Genomic DNA, 21,141 nt, shown 5'->3' on the forward strand with positions numbered 1-21,141 from the left:
ACCACCTCTCATTTTATGCTGCAAATTCAAATTTCTATTTGCATATTACGTACATGGGAAATGTCGAGGGGTAAAAAAAAAAAGGTTAGAGTTGAAGGAGTGTGGAGAAAACGGAAAGGAGACTGGAGGAAAGAAGGACATATTGGACATATTGGGGGGTATGTATCATTTTGCACACATAATATAAATGGATGGTCCAAAGCTGTAATTGGAATAACATTTCATGATAATTTTATATTTTGGGTTGTTTCGCTTTTTAATTTTATTATTACATTGCCCTGTATGATTCTTCTTCTTTGTGTGTTTATTGCAACTAAAAGGGCAAGATGTGTGCTCACTTGGGCTGAGTTTGAGTGCAATAACAATGACTGGTTTTGATGGTCGTGCTAGGGCGAGGGCGACGGGGTCGTGGACACAAGAGATACGGAGAACAATGCAGACAAGGGGGAAAACAGCCATGCATAACAGATGAGGAGGTATGATGTCACGTGTTTGATATGTCAGACATTTATTATTAAGCCATACACCCCCCTTTCTCTCTCCTCTCCTCACCCTCTTTCAATTTCATGTCCTCAATTTAGCAATCCCTCATACAGAATACAACTTTGACCCTTTGAGAAACAAATCAAATAAGGAAGTACAGTATGTTTGAAGATGAAGAAATATGCTCTTCCTGAGCCTCAATCTTGTATTAAAAGGAAAGATGTTAATTCGCAGACATTATCATGTTTCTGCAATTCCATGTTCGGGAGGGGGGGGGGGGGGGGGGGGAACATTTTTTAAAACGTCTTTATGAATTATTCCTGTCGTGGAATAATATTTTCTCTTATTTTTTGAGCCGGCTCTTGAGAAATCTTTCATAAAAAAAACAAGTGATGCAATTGTTTCCATCTTCATCTTCTTTTACGGCCACCATTATTCCACTATTCTTGTGAGGTCAGTCGGGGGAAGCTTGCCCCGAGTCTTTCACGAACCAGCTGGTCGGGCCTGCTCTTTCGACTAGTTAAGGCATGAATTTGGAATTTTCTCATGGTGCCCGCGATAGCTCGCCTACTCTTCGCGAAGGACACCATGGAATCTTTAACGTTCACCAAGGAATGCTGGCAGTTGTCCATCCGAGGGACGGCACCAACATTGATGAATCACCCTGCCTATGAAACACTGGAATGACAGTTTATAGCTGTGTCGGGATTCAAACCAAGGCTAGACGGCTTAGAGGCGAGTGTGCGTATCTAGGCCATCCTGTCAGCCCATAACTACCATTAACAAGGAATACAGTAAAGTCTCTTCAAACGCACAACTTTGCAATATTAATTGTCAACATGCAAAACAAATCCTTTTTAGATGGAACATTTCCTAACTGGTGAAGAAATATTTTATGAAATGAGCATCGGAAAAGCATGTTGCAGTTTTTTGTTTTTGCATTGCCTGTTTTTAGCCCCCCCCCCCCCCCCCCCCCCAGATAATGTCTGCGATAATGTCTGCTACGTTATGTCTAACGTAGACATAGGTGTCATTTCCAACTAAATTGGGGATGCCCATTCATTTGGTGATACTTTTGAGATCGCCAGAACTCAAGGACATGCATTTAGGTCACGGTCAAGGTCAAGGTCAAATTATGTTAAATATCTATTTTTATGATACTGCAGTTGGAACTGCTATTGGAAAAAGTTCATTTGAGCTTTTAAAACTTAATTTTTTCAGGTACAGGGATAGGTACAGAACACCCAAAGACCAGAAATGATGAAAAAAAAGTGTTTACACTGCAAGGAATGATGCAATAACCTCTGAAAAAATAACTGTAGTTAACCAAGTATGTCCACCAAAGCTTACATTAAATCAAGTGCAATGATGAAAATTGGTAATGATCAAAATCTAAGTCTCCAGAACAGAAGCACAGTGCAGTGCACTTGAGTGCAGCTTTGGCACACTTGCAGCGTCCAGTGCACCCTTTCTTGCAGCCACAGTCGATCAATTCATGGCACGATTTTGATGCTTCAGGAAGAGTGGTCCAAAGAAGCTGCCACCCAGTTGTCTCCTTTGTCCAGCCCCAGTCAGGTGGGTCTGGCATCTCTGGATCCATGACCAATGCCTGGTTACAACAGTTGGCCTGGTAGCAAGTGCGCTTGATGTGCTGCTTGAGTGTTGCCTGGGTTGGAGGAATGTTCTCTAGAGTTCTACACTTCTGTGTGAAGAGCTGTTTCCTGGCATCATTCACTTCCGTGCTCTCACTGGTTCTATCGTACATCAGCACCACAAATCGCTCTAGCAGTAACATTGAGCCTTCACTGACCTCACTTGGCATGCCTAGGAGTTCATTGAAAGCATCATTCACCTCTGGGCATCCCCAATTTAGTTGTAAATGACACCTATAATGTTTTTCTACACTATTTGGTTCCAAAATTAAGCGCGTTCGAACATTAGACTCGGTGGACTGGTGGCCATTTTGGATTTGACCTCTCACGGTCCTCAGAGGTCAAATCTGACTTCCCCCCACATCTGAAAATAAACCTTATGGTATATACTAACTATGCTAGAAATTTCATGCTTTTCTCAAAAAATGCACAATTTGTTAAAATATGAGAGCTTATCCGCTGTACTATTATGAGAATATGGAGAACACAAATTAATAAAATGTACAATATTTTTTGAATGCCGTTTTTGTCAAGTTTAGTTTTTATTGCAAAGCGGACGCGGGCGGGCTTTGCATTTTGAGATGCTTTCTAGTTCGTTTTGTTTTAGTTTTCATCCAGAAACATAGAAAAACAAATGTCATGTTTATGTACGTATAAATGTCATCTTGATTATGTGCCCTTGAAATATTTTACATGTTAACCTTGAATGACTCAAATCTTCACCTCACTGTCAGAGCAGTTGAGCAAGAAGTCGACACAGGAACGAAGAACGAGCGTTGGTGATGATGACGGAGAAGCAAATAAAGATGCAGTTCACGTGGAGACAGCACATCGTGATCCATGTGATGTGTCCAATAACGATGGCATCACCCCTTCCAATTTGTACCCAGTATTCCAGGGTATGCGCGGAAAAGGTCGTGGCAGGGGCCGAGGAAAGAATAGAAGAAAAATGTTCAATGTCATGGAAAGAGGGGTTTTGACATTGTTGGGTGGGGAAGATGGCAACGCTGAAGAAACAACATCCATGGAGCCATCTCCCAAGGAATTTCCTGCAAATTATAATTTTGAATCGGTGGTTGTACTTGAAGATGTTTTGGCAGGCTCTAGTAATAATGAAACGAAGTCCAATGTCTTTAAACGAGATAGTGGAGAACAAGAAGAAACAAGTGTGATCCTCCAGGCCAAACATGCTGTTACAAGCGCTGGTGAAGAAGAAAAGACACCAACAAATGTTCACATCGAATCAAATGTTGATAGACCAGAGAATGCTGAAACCAATGCCAAATCAAATCTTACTAAAACCTCCAGAAGTGCTCGGGGTCGAAAAGTAGGACGTCCAAAGAGACAGGTTCCGATAGGTGGGAAGGAAGTATTGAATGATTGCGGAATGGAAGATATGAATATGCTTGGCAGTGGCCAATCGCAGGGTGAGATAAAGCAAGTAGACAAGAATCAAGCTGGAAGATTGAATGTCGAAGCCGTCATGTGCACAACACGTAGAGCATCTGCAAGACAATGTAAAGTCAAGTTCGAGAGTGATGGAGCAGGCATCGAACCAATCAAAGGGAATTCTGCAATTCCCAAATCCAAACGTTTTACTAATGCTCGTTGTAGTTCCAGAAAGGACAACTGTGATGAATACATGGAAAGCAGAGAGTCGAGTGCTGGAGCAGAAGTGGAGCACAAAGGTGCAAGAGCTAATTCTGTTGAGATGGTGGAAAAAAGCGGGAATACTGCGACCGAGTCGAGAACTGAGAAACCCTCCAACACGGCTCGCCAATTAAGACATAATAGAACTGCAAATGTTATAAATAAAGGAATGAGCGAGTTGATGGAAAAATCCGATAAAAGTGAGAACAGGTGCGATTTTCAGAATCGTTACGCCACCAGAAGCTCAAACAAAGGAAATAATGACGTAACATCTCTCGAAGATGTGCGAGAAGAGCATGTGCCCAAAGCAGAAGACAAAAAGATGTGAAGCCTGTCAAAGATGAAGACCAAGGGTCTGATCGTTGTCATTCTGAACTGGAAGGGTCACAAGAGCAGCAGCTGAGAGCAGAATCTGAAGACTATGTGGCTGGTGGTAGTCATGTTGTGACAAGGAAGTCTGAAGCCCTTGGACAGGGTGGATGTACAGGCAACCAAATACATTTGGCCACTAAAGATCTGCAATCGGCACCTAAAAATCATGGCAGAGGGCGAGGGAGGACAGCTTCCAAATGTAGCAAAAAAAACACCTGGAGGGAGAAAGAAAAATACTCCTGAAGATGCTGGTGATAATCCTCCAACAAGTGAGAGTGAAATTTTGATGGCATTGCTGATGATATAAAGGGTGAAAGCATTTCTATTGAACGAACACCACCAGAAGATGAAGTATCAGGAAGTGAACATCATAATATGGTGACCAAGAGTGAGCCAGACATGATGAATTTGAATATTTCTTCAGGTAGCAAATCTGCGTGCAAATCCACAACTACACGGAAGAGGTCAGGAAGGCAACAGGAAACCTCGGCAAACTTTGAGGAATCTACAGGTGGCCGTGTTAACCAGCATGGCGGCAAAACCAGGAAGAGTCAAAGGCTTACTTTTGACACCGAAATTACATCTGATGATGTTCCAACTGTAAAGTTGGAGCGGTTAGGACAAGAAGATGAAGATCCTGACAAAGACCAAATACTACCTATTATTGGTGAGCAGCACACCGATGGAAATTCAGAACAGGAGGCCAAAAACACTCAAATAAGGAAGGCCAGGAAAGTGAAGTGCGTGTTGTTCGCCGCAAGTGAAGAAAGTGAAGGACTTTATCGTCGAGGCTTAAGGAAACGACCAGCAAGGAAAGCCCTTACATTGACAGAACAAAGTCCAACAAAAGTCCGCACAATGGCTGGCAATTTTGAAAATACAAATGTTACAAGAAAAAACGTCAACGTTGGAAATGAGGCCAACAGTTCTAGCTGTGATGCAGAATTATCAGATACCCTCGTCTCCTCCAGTGGTTCAACTGCAGAATCTTCAGAGAGAGCTTGTGGTGAAAAGAAAGAGGCCAAAAGTAATGCTCGTGGAAAGAAAAGCCCTCTAGTCCCACAGCTTGCCAAGAATTGCCGGAGAAGTAGGAGCTTTGGATCTGATGAACTCGTTGCTTCGTCATCTCCCACCAAGTCCAAAGATTTGGTCAAGACGACTCGACATGCTTTACAACAAGTCACTCGGTCCAGTTTTGATTCCTTAACCTTCAAGGTGAGTACTTTGCACTTGCATACCAAACATTTTTGCATTATCTCGTGCCTCTCCCAGATAATGTGCCTTTCACTGCCCCTCAAGAACATTTCTCATTCCCACCTTTGAAATTCCCAGGTTTTATTTACGGGCGTTTTGGATGACATGGGTCAAGAGGCAGTGAGGAAGCTTGGAGGCTCGGTCACAGAGAATGCAGTCGAGGCATCACACCTCGTGACTGACCGCGTGCGGCGCACGGTCAAATTCCTTTGTGCCGTCGCACGTGGTCTTCCTATAGTGCAACCAGAATGGCTTAAGAGGGTATGTAGCGACATCAGGAACCTGACACACCAGTTCCTTTATCCCCAAGTCAACCTCTTGTACCTGCTTGCCTTTATATTGAGAAGAAAATGCCATGGGAGAGATGCAGAACAAAATGACAAACGAGCAAATGAAGACTAATTGCTGACACCAGTTAATTGGCATGGTCTCAACAACGTTTGAAAACTACCGTCAGGGCAATAAAGTGAAATTGTAACATTCAAAAAAAGATAGGAAATTTTTTTTTGGCTTATAACCAGCAAGAAGGGGGAGATAAAAGGCAGCGGAAGATGAAAGTGGAACTCGTGCAAACTCGTGCATTATGTAAGAGGTCTCAATGTCAGAAGTGAGTGTCGATTTTATAGAATAGGGGAATATTTTATATATATATATATATATATATATATATATATATATATATATATATATATATATATATATATATATATATATATATATATATATATATATATATATTCTCCTATATATATATATATTCTCCTATATATATATATATTCTCCTATATATATATATATTCTCCTATATATATATATATTCTCCTATATAATGTTGCGAATATGGAATTTGGCCTCCATATCCGCTTGTAAATATTCCCCTATTTCCCCAATACTCCCCAACTATCCCCAATCCCCCATTCCCTAGTCCCATTGTCTGTAAACAACAATCAGTAGAGCCGACCTTCCCCTTTTTCCCCCATTAAATGTCGTGCCCAGGTCCACCGCATCACACGTAGACAACTTTCGGACATCTTGCTAGTTATTCTTAGTCTATGTCAGGTAAGGACTCGTTTCCATTAATTATGACTCTTCGTTGCACCAGAATGTGATTATATGGCACCAGTAGTGAGTTTAGGACCTTTCCCATACCTCCTCCCATCTTCTTCCCCAAACAACAACAACAACAACAGAGGGGCACGGCGCTGCGCGGGGGGGAGTGTGCGTCCTGACACCGGCTCGGTTAGCCGCCATTGGCAATGCGCTCCAGACCATGCGCTCCACGGGGTTACCACAAAGGGGCTGGCTGTCAGCTCCTCGTCAAGGGCGGAGCCTGGTAAACCCCCCGCACGCACCCAATGAGAAGCAACGTGCCGATTCCACGAGGCGGAGCTAACGAGCCGAGGGCGTGTCACTCCCCGCCGGATATACACGGCCACGTAGCGGACGTGACGTGAGATGCGCCCCCAGCCTGGAGAGAGAAGTTGCCACCTCGAGCGCTGTGAAACCTCCCGCATCTCTGGACCGGACCGAGTCGATTCTGACCTTTGAGCCCAGGTGCACCTGGAGCCATCGATCCTGCCTTTCCTAGCCATCAAACCCCGTGTGAGTCAGCCTTTTGTCCCGTTTATCTGTCGTCTGTTGGGAATAATATAAGAGTGTGTCTAAGTGCTTGTCTTTCTATGCTGTACCTCTTGTAGTTGTAATCTAACCTTCCGCCTTAATATAACCTCCTCCGGAGGTCTTGAGAACTGAACCCTGGGTGTCGTGTCATTTGAAACCCAGCCGTGTGTCCTTTTCCTTTATTGCCTTTATTGACCTAGCGTAGCGCGATTAGTCAACGTTCGGGTATAATCGGGTAACTTGTGCAGACGTGGTCATACCAAAACCGCTCGGTAAATAACATCTAAGCCACGTCTGTAACAATTGGTGTCGAGGAGTGGAATTCGAACCCGGGACTAAATTTATTAGGCCCAAATTTGTAACAATTAGAATCGATTCGGAGCGCGTTTCCCGCGCGTTGTTAGGCCCAAACCAGGGAGGGAGAATCGATTCAGAGCGCGTTTACTGCGCTCGACGAAATTATAACGGCCGAAATTTGTTTTGTTGTATAAAAACCCGAATTTTGAAAGTCGCGCTATGGCAGACCAAGACAGCTGGGGTCCGGTAGGGGAGAGTGAGGCAGGGTCGGTCCAGGACCAAATTGAGGGACATGAGGGACAGGAGGAGAGCGAAGCAGCGAGGGTAGCAGACGCACAAAATAGCGTCGTTGTGCCCGACATTGCGGGAGCGCAAAATGGCGCCTCGCTGATCACCGCGCCCGCGACCGTGGCAGCGCCGCCGGTGGATTTGAACTTGTTTTTCATACAAATGAAGGCCCTTATGGCCCAGAATAGCGAACGGTTAGAACAAAAGATGGGGTCCAATAGCGAGAAATTGAGGGAGGACATGGGGTCCAATAGCGAGAAATTGAGGGAGGACATGGGGGCCAATAGCCAACGGTTAGAACAAAGGATGGGGGCCCAGATCGGAGGGTTAGGGAGTAGAATAGAAGGATTAGACAATAATTTTAAGGGATTAGACATGAAATTTGGGAAATTAGACGATAGATTAGGGGAAATACAGGAGGGGTTAATGGGGGTAGAAAACAGAATGGCCGCTCAAGAGAATCAAATGGAAGGGATGCAAAAGGGGTTAGAGGGGGTAGAAAATAGAATGGCTGCCCAGGAGAATCAGATAGAGGGAGTGAAAAAAGGGTTAGAGGGGTTAGAAAACAGTATGGAAGGCAAATTGAGGGACATGAGGGACCAAGCGGAAAGGGAAGTTAACCAAATGGGGCAGCAGATAGAGGGGGTCAGAATGGGGGTAGAAACCAAACTGGATGCTCACAGGGAGGAAATGGAGCAGATGAGGGTGGCATCTGGGCAGGAGATGCAAGTGATGGGAGAGGAGATCAGAAGAGGAGTGAGTGAGGAGTGCGCGAGGAGGTGAGGCACTGTAAGGAGCACATGGAGAAGGAGGTGAGAAAGGGGACTGTAAAGTTACAAGGGGGCATAGAGGTCCTGACGCAGGAGGTGGAACAGCTGACGGAGGGACAAAAAGAACTAACGGACCAGGTAAAGAAGAACACAGCGGTAATAGGAGGTTTAAAAGCGACACAAAATGACCTAAAAAATGACTTGGTAGCGACGAAGAGGGAATGTCAGATGGTACGTGAGGGACTGACAACGAGGTTGGACGAGGTGGTAGAGGTAATGGAGACGAAGGACCGGCAGGTGAGGACGCACATGGAAACGGTCAAGGTAGCCTTGGAGGACGAGCTTGAGGAGACGTACCGGGGAATGAAGGAGGTGAAGCAGAAATTAGAAGAAGTGGAAGAAGGGGTGAGCGAAATTAAGAAGCGACGGAGAGAGGATAAGAAGGAGATAAAAGAGGAGATAAAAGAATTGGTCCAAAGTCTGTGTTTGGATCGTGATGATGTGCTCATTAACCGGATGAGGGATTCGCAGGTGATGGAGGAGAAGCGAAGAGGAAGAGGACCCGGTGTAAGTGGTGACCAATATGGTCGTGCGTATGATGCGCCAGGGGATTTAATAAGCTTGGGGGTCGAGATAGACCCGGGTGTTCGTGAGAGGCCGTTGGTGAAGTGTGCGACAGGTCTGGTGTGCGAAAAAGGAGGTGTGCAAGAAAGTCCGACTCTGGGGTGTGTGAGGAAAAAGTGCGTGCCAAGGAGTGAGGGTGCTGGCGAGAGTGAGTCGGTCGTAGCGCGTGTGCGAGGGAGCACATGGGAGCGTGGTGTGGTGAGTGTTACAGAGGGTGTGACGGGAGAGTGTGCGCAGGAGTGTGCGCGAGAAAGGTGTGTGACGGACAGGTGCATGAGGAAAGAGTGCGCTGTCAAAGGCAAGGAAGAATGCACGCCTGTGGTGAGTGTTGCAGAGGGTGTGACGGGAGAGTGTGCGCAAGAGTGTGCGCGAGAGAGGTGTGTAACGGACAGGTGCATGAGGAAAGAGTGTGCTGTCAAGAGTAAGGGTGAGTGCGTGGTTAAGAGTGGAGGTGAGAGTATTGAGAGTGACAAGGAGAGTGAGTTGGTTATGACAGGTGAGCGAGTATGTACACCTGGGATGGAAGGATGCACACCTGGAATGGTAGAGCGTGAGTGGGAATGCACGCTGGAGTTGGTGGTGAGGCACGTGGTTGGGTGTGCGAATGAGGGCACACCTGTGATTGTCACAGAGGAGGTGACCGAGGAGGGGGCGCGAAGCGGTGTATTGGTGAGGTGTGCGAGCAACGAATGTGTGCCAAAGTGTTCGGTGGTCAGGTGTGTGACCAAGGCTGTGAGTGGAATGGGTGTACCTGGGTGTATAAGGAAAGGTACGAGGAGCATGGGCACAGCTGGATGTGTGAGCAAGGAACGGGCTGCGGGGTGTAAGCGTCCAGGTGAAGCATCGACGTTAGACGGGGTAGAGTTTAGAACGACTTATAGCCGAATCGGGCCCTCGGTGCGTGCTGGGCCTCGCTTTGAACGGCCGCGTCCGTGCTCCACTAGGCGGAGCTGGCAGCCCGATAGAAAGGGTCGTCATGGCGACCACTTTTTGGTGAGACGTGCCGGCAGGTCGAGAGCGGGACATTGGATGGCTCCGTGCCGAGATGGTGCGTGGGATCTCGGCACGGGTAAGCCCCCGTCCCTGCCCCGAATGCCGGACGCATCCAGCCGCCGGCACAAAACAACCAGTATCCATTGCTTGGCTTTACGAAGCCGGGCTTTGGACAGGAATTGGCGCACCGAGAGGCATTAGTGAGTAGACTGGGTGATGAGGTTAGTGTTTTGGACCCAAAATTAGAGAAGAACAAAATTTGATGATTGGCAAGGGATTGGCAGTAGTGATTGGCAGATGATGGGCAGTGATTGGCCAAATTTTTGATTTGTTGAAATTTGATGTGCAAAATTGGTAGTGAGCGATGGGCCCGATGGGTAAGGGGGGCATCCCTGCCACCCTTCCCATAGTAGGGGGCAAAGGAGCAATAGCTTATGGGGTTGATGGCAGTGGAAACTAGCCCGGGTGGGTTAGGTTATTAGTAGGGATCTAGAAGAGATTGACATTAGGTAACGTTAAGTTTAGTTAGTGACTGATACCTGTAGTGGGGACGCAGGTAGATTAGTGTGGATGATAATGACGAGGGAGCGCAATAGTTTAAAGGGACGACTGGGAAGCGCAAGTTTCAGAAGGGAGTAGTTAGCTGAGATGATGCCGTGTGTGTGAGAATTGAACAGGTGTGATTGCACAGGTGTGCAACTGGACAGGTGTGTGGAGCCGTGTATGAGTAGTGAGTGTTGTGGATCAGCGCGAATGCGCTTGGGGAGAGAAGGGTGCAGGTGGCACCAGGTGTGAGAGCACAGGTGTGCAAGTACAGGTGTGTGGAGAGAGTTGGAGTAAGTGGTACGGAGTGGTGTGCATGGTGCGAAGGTGTGGATGGGGGAAGAGTGGACCCCTTTCACGAGTACCCGGGGCGGGTAGTGTAAGTGTTAGGTAGAGGGTACAGGTAAATTGTGGTTGGATATTGGCATTTGTGGTGCGGTTGCAGAATGATGTTTGGATGGGTGCATTAGTGTCGTGGAAATGGCTGGGCGTGTAGCCTGTTAGTGTGTGTAGTTGGTTGGGCACTCCACCACTGTGAGGATGTCGGCCAGGTGAGGCCGCAGGTGGGCTCTGGGAGCCGGTAGTTGTGAGTGGGTGCCTGAGGATCCCGGGTGTGGATCGGGCAGCCCAGTGCCAGAGAGGGCATTGAGTGGGGAGAGCGCCAGAGGGCCTTCCCCAGGTAGTTAGGTTAGGGTAAGGAGCAGGTAAGCTCGGAGGCAACTGCAGTGGTGGAGGTGTGCAGGTGGGTAGACCCACTGGGAGAGGTACACGCCACAGCCCAGAAATTGTGCGAGGGCACCGGGAGATGAATCGGGGGAGTGAGACCCCAAATTGAAGAGCACCACAGTCTGGCCAATGGGAATTGGTTTTTAGAACCCATAGTGTAAGAGGGCCAATGGTTTGGCCGGAGAAAGACCCCGGGTAGTGTAAAGTTGTTAAAGTCACTTAGGAAATAGTTAGGATTGATGAACCTGTCGCACCATACGCAGCCACTTACCTGTGGTGATGATGATGACTCCACACCTGTGTTTTCTTTGTTTTGTTGCAGGAAATGAGATTGCTGTGGATTTGTGAGACGCATCACGACGTGGATGAGACATTGGGGTGATTCCATCTCTCCCTCCCTAGGAGGGACTGATGATGAATTGGTGATAGCAAATTATGATGTTGAGTTGGAGATGGCAAATTATGATGTTGAGTTGAAAATGGCAAATTTGATTGGTTAGGAGGGAGAGAAGACGAATTTGGTATATGGGAGGAACGGGGAAGACAGTAGGGATGTTTGTTGATTTGTAAAGTAGATGTTTATGGGTAGTGTTGTGTTTTGTGGATACAGTAAGGGGTAAGGGAGGGGCCATGTAGGTTACCTGGTGGGGGGGGGGGGGGGCGTACGGTAGGAACGTACCTGTCTCACCTGGTTCCCATGTGCCCCCAGTGTGCATCATCTTACATTGCGTGCACTTTTGCGCCCTTACCACCTTACTCACTTGTCTTTTCTTTTGTCTCCCACCTCCGAGGATCTGGCTTTGGGGTAGAGAGAGAGGAGAGAGAGGTGCTGGCTACGCAGTTGTGGGCCTGCACTTTCGCTGCTTGCTGCTTGGATTGATACACCATATGGACCGCAATGTTTGTGGCCACCCACAATGGACCGCAGCTCTTTTGCGGCCAAGCACCACCCGTGGATGGACCTATGGGTCAACGTGGCACCTATGCCATACAGGTGAACCACTTATAGTTGGCCCCCTGACGGCCACAATAAAGAAATGGACGCGGTTGGCGCCTTTCTTTATTCTGTTTAAAAGAAGTAAGAAGGCCAAGTGCACCACACGAAGGCGAGACCAGCGGCAGAACATCGGCCGGCTGCGACACCACACAATGAGTCATAAACACTTTATTGGTGCACCGGATGGTGCTCACTGTGTGATGGGGTGGTGCTTGATGCTTGGAAGGGGTGCTCTGCACATTATTAAAGGCCGTAGGCCACAGAGCACTCGTGGGTTGGTGTATCGATGCTAGCATGCGTGCTCTCTCTATGCATAACATCTGCATGTGTTCCTCCAAAAACAGGTCCTGGATCGTAGTGTAAATAGCAGCGTAGTTGTGTAAATAATGCTCCCTACCGGCTGTATGTTTAGTTTGAGGATTCTTTCCGGATTCGGTTATCCTGTGGGTGTGTTTCTGTGAGGAGAAGGGTGCAACGTCGCAGGGGGACATATTTACTCATTTGTGAATATCTGTAAAACTGTCGCACTCAGGGTAGAGTTAATAGTAGAGGGAACTACATTGCGTGCCACACTAAAGTAGGTAAAAATTTATCGGGTCGGGACGCCCCGAGGGTAGAGAAGGGTGCAATGTTGCGAATATGGAATTTGGCCTCCATATCCGCTTGTAAATATTCCCCTATTTCCCCAATACTCCCCAACTATCCCCAATCCCCCATTCCCTAGTCCCATTGTCTGTAAACAACAATCAGTAGAGCCGACCTTCCCCTTTTTCCCCCATTAAATGTCGTGCCCAGGTCCACCGCATCACACGTAGACAACTTTCGGACATCTTGCTAGTTATTCTTAGTCTATGTCAGTTAAGGACTCGTTTCCATTAATTATGACTCTTCGTTGCACCAGAATGTGATTACATGGCACCAGTAGTGAGTTTAGGACCTTTCCCATACCTCCTCCCATCTTCTTCCCCAAACAACAACAACAACAACAGAGGGGCACGGCGCTGCGCAGGGGGGAGTGTGCGTCCTGACACCGGCTCGGTTAGCCGCCATTGGCAATGCGCTCCAGACCATGCGCTCCACGGGGTTACCACAAAGGGACTGGCTGTCAGCTCCTCGTCAAGGGCGGAGCCTGGTAAACCCCCCGCACGCACCCAATGAGAAGCAACGTGCCGATTCCACGAGGCGGAGCTAACGAGCCGAGGGCGTGTCACTCCCCGCCGGATATACACGGCCACGTAGCGGACGTGACGTGAGATGCGCCCCCAGCCTGGAGAGAGAAGTTGCCACCTCGAGCGCTGTGAAACCTCCCGCATCTCTGGACCGGACCGAGTCGATTCTGACCTTTGAGCCCAGGTGCACCTGGAGCCATCGATCCTGCCTTTCCTAGCCATCAAACCCCGTGTGAGTCAGCCTTTTGTCCCGTTTATCTGTCGTCTGTTGGGAATAATATAAGAGTGTGTCTAAGTGCTTGTCTTTCTATGCTGTACCTCTTGTAGTTGTAATCTAACCTTCCGCCTTAATATAACCTCCTCCGGAGGTCTTGAGAACTGAACCCTGGGTGTCGTGTCATTTGAAACCCAGCCGTGTGTCCTTTTCCTTTATTGCCTTTATTGACCTAGCGTAGCGCGATTAGTCAACGTTCGGGTATAATCGGGTAACTTGTGCAGACGTGGTCATACCAAAACCGCTCGGTAAATAACATCTAAGCCACGTCTGTAACAATATATATATATATTCTCCTATATATATATATATTCTCCTATATATATATATATTCTCCTATATATATATATATTCTCCTATATATATATATATATTCTCCTATATATATATATATATATATATATTCCTATATATATATATATATCCGATGTAGATCATAGTTGGTCACTGCAACAAATTTCAGTTGATCACCAACTACGACGACTGACACGAAAATAGAAATATCATGCTCTGTGGAGAGCGGGCCCCCCGGTCCATTTGGGACGGGTTACGGTGGACGAAAGGCAGTGGAGAGAGCGTTTATTTTGGTTAACCGCGCATTATTATATAGATATTGTATGAAACCTTCAAGCATAATGGAGCAGTGAGGCACAGATCATGCCCTATAACAACTGAAGCTGTGTGATCTGTGAGCAACAATGGCCGTCTGCCACATGAGCACATCGCCTCGGCCTCACTGCCCATAAACCAGGAGATGGGATTTCAGTCACGCGTAATAACTAATAATAATCCAAAAGAAAGCCGTTTTGACCCGATAAATGCAACATTGCCTTAAACGCCACGTGCGCACCGCTTCACCTCCGGCTCGGATGGCTTTAAATCGTCGGTCTTTAAAATAGACTCAAGTATGCCCTGCTGAAGCCATCTTTTCTTAAATATGTGCATTTCTGGCTTTCCATGCCAATTTCATTATGTCAGAAACTAACAAAGTAATGGGGGTGGGATATGTTTGCAACCTCAAGGTACTTTATATACAGTCGTGGCCAAAAATATTGGCACCTTTGCACATTTTTCAAATAATGCACCATTTCTTCCAGAAAATTGTTGAAATAAAAAAATATTTTGGTATCCACATTTGTATTTCTTTAGTTTGCAGTGGAAAAAAAACAAAAAAAGCTGAAAAAATTACTAAATGTTAGCTTATTCCACACAGAAATCCTAAAAAACCCCGGACAATATTATTGGCACCTTTGAGAAGTTGTAAGAAATAATTCGATTTCAAGTAGGCGATTCTCCTTTACTTTGGAATTGAACTCACCTATGGTGAGTTGCAGGTGCCTGCAATATAAAAATCACTCATTCAACCAGTTTGAATAGTGAAAGGAGGCATTCTGCTGTTTTGTGTCACTGTGTGTACCGCAATGAGCATGGAGAAAAGAAAGAAAACCAGAGAATTGCCTGAGGAGGTCAGACACAATATTGTAGCCAAGCATGGACAATCTCAATGCTGCAAGTCCATCTCCAGAGACCATGATGTTCCTGTGTCCACCGTACGCAATGTTATCAGGATGTTTAAGGCCCATGCACTGTAGCCGACCTCCCTGGATGTGGCCGCGAGAGAAAACTTGATCGAAGATTGCAGTGAAGGATTGTTCGAATGGTGGAGAAAGCACCTCGATCAACTGCCAAACATATCCAATCTGACCTTCAGACACAAGGTACGACAGTTTCCACTTGCACCATCCGTCGCCAACTCAATGAAAGGGGGTTCTATGGAAGGAGACCCAGGAGGACCCCACTGCTGAGAAAGTCCGACTGGAGTTTGCCAAAACACACCTGAAGAAGACAAAAATCCTTCTGGGAGAATGTGCTGTGGACAGATGAGACCAAATTAGAGCTTTTTGCTCAAACGCATCATCTCTATGTTTACAAAAAAACAAAATGAAGCCTTCAAAGAGAAGAACCCCTTCCCTACAGTCAAACATGGAGGAGGTTCAGTGAGGTTTTGGGGTTGCTGTGATGCCTCTAGCACTGGGTGCCTTGAATGTGTGCATGAAATCAGGAGATTACCAAGGCATTTTGGAGCGCAATGTTCAACCTAGTGTCAGAAAGCTGGGTCTTCGTCGAAGGTCATGGGTCTTGCAGCAGGACAATGACCCCAAACACATTTCAAAAACACCGCAGGAATGGTTCAAGACAAAACGCTGGACTGTTCTGAAGTGGCCAGCAATGAGTCCAGATCTAAATCCCATTGAACACCTGTGGGAAGATCTGAAAACAGCAGTTGGGAGAAGGCAACCTTCAAATCTGGGAGAACTGGAACAGTTTGCACAAGAAGAGTGGGACAAACTGCCAGTAGAGCGGTGTAGGCAGCTCATTCATGGCTAGAGGAAGTGCTTGACTGCAGTTATTTTGTCCAAAGGCTGTGCTACCAAATATTAAGTCTCGGGTGTCAATAATTTTGTCAATGCCATTTCTTTTTATTTTCCGATTTAAAAGGATATATTAAGTTCTCAATCAAAAACAAAGGTTCTGTAATAGTAACAGTGAAATAAAGAATTGTGGAGACCAAATACTTTTGTCAATTTCAACTTATTTTTATTTAATTGTGAGTTATTTGAAAAAAGTGCAAGGGTGCCAATATTTTTGGCCACGACTGTATATGCAGAGGTGGGGGAGGGCGATGCAGATGGATGGATAGATAACTTCCCTAATCTAGGCTCGATCTTGGCCTAGAGCCATGAAAGATGTCCAAAAGGAAAGTATCCACAACCCCATGTTTAATTGTGATTAATCAATGTTCAGGACAAACCCTACGCACATATGTTTGTGCCGCACTTGAAACCACAGGCAGAATTAGCTAGAGGCAGCAGATGACCCGAAATAATAATGTTGTTACGCATGTCACCGAACCCGCAGAAACTATCACCAGCACCCGAGATCGCTCTCTCTCGCATGGGGAAGGGTAAAAACGATGAGGGATTTGTACGCTGGAGTTGTAGGCATAGGGTCGGCCCAAAAAATATAAACTGGGTAGTTGCTGGAACGTTGACATCTCGGCTGCCAAAGAAATGTCTTGGTCTTCAAATTTGGGTTGTGTCAATTGTCATCAGCTTGTTGTTGCATCTCTTCAGACTCTAACCTCTGCTAGACTTTGGTAACGTCCAATCCTCTTTGGAAGTTGCATAACGTTTGTCTATTTGTTTAGTCATTGCAGAAAAAAATATTTCTGCCGGAGGAGGACTTCCTGGTACAGGACACCGAGGCAGAGCGTCGCTTTGACTTCTGTCTGCAGGAGTCGCTAGAAAAGGCTCGCAATGAGCCTTGCCTTAAGGTGGGAGCTTGGCTGTATCTTAATGGGGCAAGTGGGTTTGGGTATACTTCGGCAATAGGTGCCGCAGCAGGTTAAGGGCCAATCTTGATGAAACTGTGGTGGTGATTGTGACGTTCAGGGCATTCAAGTGCATGTGACGTGTGGGGTGAAGCCAGAACCGGAGCACATGAGTGCCATTATCAAGTGTGCTGGAGGAATTTTCCTGCCCAAGATGCCGCGTACACAAAAGGTAAAGGCACATGCTTCAACATGCAATAGGAAAACATGTACATTGAGATCTTACGATGGTAATTTTAACATTATTGTGATTTTCAAATTCTCCAAACCCACTAAAATCTCCACCCATTAATTTCCCCTGCACTACTTAGGACAACGTTGTGATCGTGTCCTGTGAAGAAGACAGATCTCGCTGGCTCCCAGCACGCCAAACCGGGTTCCTCGTTGCATCCGCGGAGCTGATCCTTACGGGCATTCTGCGTCAGAATGCCCAGCCAGCTTCATTTTTGCTGTCGGATGAACCTCAGAGCCAAGAATCACCCAACAGTACCGTCAACAGTTCTCTATCTGACAAACGACGCTCAGGTGCTGCCTCGAAGCGTTGCATGAATAAACGCAAGTGATTGTTGAAGCTGTGATATTTGAGACCGCATTACCATTTTCATGGAGGTACAGATCGATTGGTTCCGCTTCAAGATTAATTTGAATAACCGCGATTGAGACCATAAGATGGCATCGCTGGAATGTACAAATGGTACAAACATTTGTGTCAGAATGATGAAAACTATCACTACCCTAAAAGAGGTTAAAGGTGAAGTCTCAGCAACACCAATCAAAGAGCTGTTTTAACCATATATATATATATATATATATATATATACATATATATATATATATATATATATATATATACATATATATATATATATATATATATATATATATATATATATATATATATATATATATATATATATATATATATATATATATATATATATATATATATATATATTCTTCAAGTTTCAATACTTAAAGGGCTCAATACATTTCCCTATACACAGCAACAGGTTACGCGTCACCTTCTAAAGCGTGTCTTGTGTAACTCCTGAGATTATCTGAATAACCATCTTTCCAATGAGCAATTGCTTTTTTTTTTTGTGCACATAGTCGAGGCTCATGGAAGAGGTAGTACACTGAACAGAGCAGGATGTAAAAGGCCAAAAGTAGAGAGAAGGGAAAACACCAACAACAGAGTTCAAAGCCAAGACAGAGGAACACTTGGTGAAGGAATGGGGGGGAGGGCAGGAGAATGATGCATTGGGTGGACAAAATGGATGAATGAATGATCGTTTTAAGGCCATTTTCCCCGCTAGAGTGGGGGTTAGCCTTGCGGGCCCCACGACAATCAATAATCATGGTTCCCTGTTTGAGGCAATGTTTTTATGGCCGGATGCCCTTCCTGACGCCAACCCTTGGTCATGCTCTTACGATGCGCAGGGATACGATGTACCTATTCTAAATCGGGGTACACACCGGGATCATTCATCCCAGCAAGCTGGTACTCAATTTGCCGACCTCGGAAGGATGACAGGCTGAGTCAACCCCCCTGGTGTTAATTCAGCGATCGACCGGGATTCGAACCCAGGATCCTCGGATCCCAAGCCGGCACCCTAACCGCTAAATCAACACCAGGCTAAAACACCAGGCACCAGGACAAAATGGATACAGAAGGAAACTCTCAGGAGTGAAAACTAGAAATAGAAGGAAGAGGAATTGGGGGTTGGAGGGTGGCAGGGAGGGGACTGGAAATTTGGAAGGAGGGATTTTGGGGGGCTAATGAGGGTAAAAAGATCATGATTTGGGATTGGGAAAGATCTGAGATGGTGGTGAACAGCTGTCTTGGAGATCTGGAGGGAAGAATGTGACTGAAGAGAATGTGGAAGTTGAGAGCACAGGTGGAAAAAAGAGCAACAAATGAGTGGAGGTGGGCAGTGATCCTTTATTTATTTATGTAGTTTCACCAGGAGGTTGATTGTGGATCATGTGCGCGCTGCAGAAACCTGTGGAGGCGAAAGCACGGTTTAAACTGAAACTCTCCCTTTGACGCGTCCCCATGAGAAATAATCCATTGGTCACAAGTCGGGATCTGGGAAAGAGGAACACGGGAATTCTGTTCTGTGACTGATGAAGTAATTCGGAAATTTTTCCTTCGGCCAAGTGAGACGTTCATTAGATGTATGGGATGTGGCTCCATCTTGTGGAAACCACAGATTTTCATTATTTCTCACCCTTTTCCATAAGTAAGTTTTCAGCATGTGAAGATAACAACATGATGTGATGGTTACGACCATTTGGGTATCGGGGACTTCAAAATAACATCGGGACTGAAGATTTGTGACAAACTCAACCGGCACCAGACGGTGGTTTTCGGAGATGAAGTTACGCTTCTTTATGTTTTTGGCTTTTCCAATCCGCACAATCTGCAATTCTGTTTGTTCATCATCCCATTCATGTATATATGGCACTCATCATAGAAAATGATGTCTTCATTTTCCAGTGCTTCAGAAAAGCGGTTACAAAATCCATCCCATCTGTGATCATTTTCATTAAGTGCATGGAACATCTGAATTTTAAGGAAGAATCCCAGTCTTTCAGTATCCATTGCACTGATGTGCGACTCATTCCCATTTCATCTGAGAGTCTTGTTGATTTGCATGAACTTCTCTCCACCATCCTGGTTTACCGTTTCATTGTACGTGTCATAAATTAAGATGCGTTAAATTGCACCATTCTTTGTAAGAACAAAAACAATAATTGCTTACACGTACAAAGATGTACTGCTGAACTTTAAAGATTCGAAAACTCACTCATTTATTCCATTGTTTTATAATAATGGCTCTGCCCAATGTCCCAACAAGGTTTTGATATGCAGCTTACAGGTATCCAGAAGTGTTACGAGTGACCAATCAAATGTGAGGAATTAAAAAACTAGACAGGTTCCAGGGAACCTGAACTCAACTGATCTATAGCAATATGGTTAGAATATGCATAATAGAACCACAAACTATATAGTTTATATGTGCTAAAAATATATGACAAAAATGGATTTTTCAATATGGCCGCCCTGCCACGCCCATTTTTGGGCGTGCAACGCACAAATGCAATCCCAAACTAGTTTGTCTTAAAGATGCTGCATAACAAGTTTCATCAAATTTCATCAATATTTGTGACTTTTAGAGCGTAGACGTCGAATTGTTTACAGTCAGACAGATGACAGACGGACGACGGACACTGGGTGTCAACAAAAACTCAGCTGCACTTAGTCCAGTTGAGTTAATAAGGGCAATACCCCTGGGCGCTCACCTGGTAGAATAAACAGTATACTGCACTGACTTAAGGCATTTAAAACCAATTTCTGGAAGACAGGGCAGCATGTAGAATCATACTAACATAAATCATAAGACTAAACAAACAAAAAATACCTGTTTGGGGGAGCAACCTCCCCACCCCACACCATATACCTCCTCAGACCCCAATTTTTCTAATGCCTTGAACAAACATTGGTACATTATGGGTGATTAAGGTAGTGGTGAAGTTTCATTGAAATTGTGTGTGTTGTTTCTGAGCAGAAACCAAATACCTATTCTGGGGGCATCTCTCCCCCCCCCCCCCCCCCCCTCCTAAAGACCACCTTAGACCCCGATTATTTAAATGCTTGCAACAAACATTGGTACATCACGGGTGATGAACGGAACGTTGTGGTAGAGTTTCATCGGCACTGCATGAGCAGTTTCTGAGAAGAAAGCAAATGCCTATTTTGGGGGACAATCCCCCCCCATACACCCCCTTAGGACCCGTTTTTTATGCCATGAACAAACTTTGGTACATCACGGGTGATGAAGGTTGTAAAGTTTCATCGAAATTGTGTGTGTAGTTTCAGAGGAAAAAGCAAATTCCTATTTTGGGGGGGGGGGAGGGGGGGATCAAACCTGGATCCACTTTGACCCCCGGTAGACCCTTGAGACCCCAAAAATTTTAATGCCGTGAACAAAATTTAATCACAACAAAAATAACATTTGTGCCAAGTTTGGTCAC

General features: G+C 45.7%; 2 protein-coding genes across 7 annotated transcripts in view; both read left to right on the forward strand.

Annotated features, from left to right (window-relative positions):
* Nucleotides 1–4,113, forward strand: part of LOC137424105 (uncharacterized) — a 71,057-nt gene extending 66,944 nt beyond the window's left edge. For all 6 annotated transcript variants that reach the window (XM_078774854.1, XM_078774856.1, XM_078774857.1 and 3 more), the window contains 2 exons: nt 391–476; nt 2,875–4,113. In XM_078774854.1, the coding sequence (XP_078630980.1) occupies nt 391–476; nt 2,875–4,113 (1,325 nt within the window). The remainder of the gene's footprint in view (nt 1–390; nt 477–2,874) is intronic.
* LOC137422984 (uncharacterized) lies at nt 2,875–17,674 on the forward strand. The gene is made up of 5 exons (XM_078774861.1): nt 2,875–5,372; nt 5,490–5,672; nt 16,921–17,046; nt 17,165–17,275; nt 17,415–17,674. Exons 1-5 carry the CDS (start codon nt 4,533–4,535, stop codon nt 17,664–17,666), a joined length of 1,512 nt encoding a protein of 503 aa, XP_078630987.1. The 5' UTR covers nt 2,875–4,532; the 3' UTR covers nt 17,667–17,674.
* The last annotated feature ends 3,467 nt before the right edge of the window (nt 17,675–21,141 follow it).

The sequence above is a fragment of the Myxine glutinosa genome, chromosome 3 (assembly GCF_964187855.1).
Source record: "Myxine glutinosa chromosome 3, kmMyxGlut1.1, whole genome shotgun sequence".
NCBI lineage: Eukaryota > Metazoa > Chordata > Myxini > Myxiniformes > Myxinidae > Myxine > Myxine glutinosa.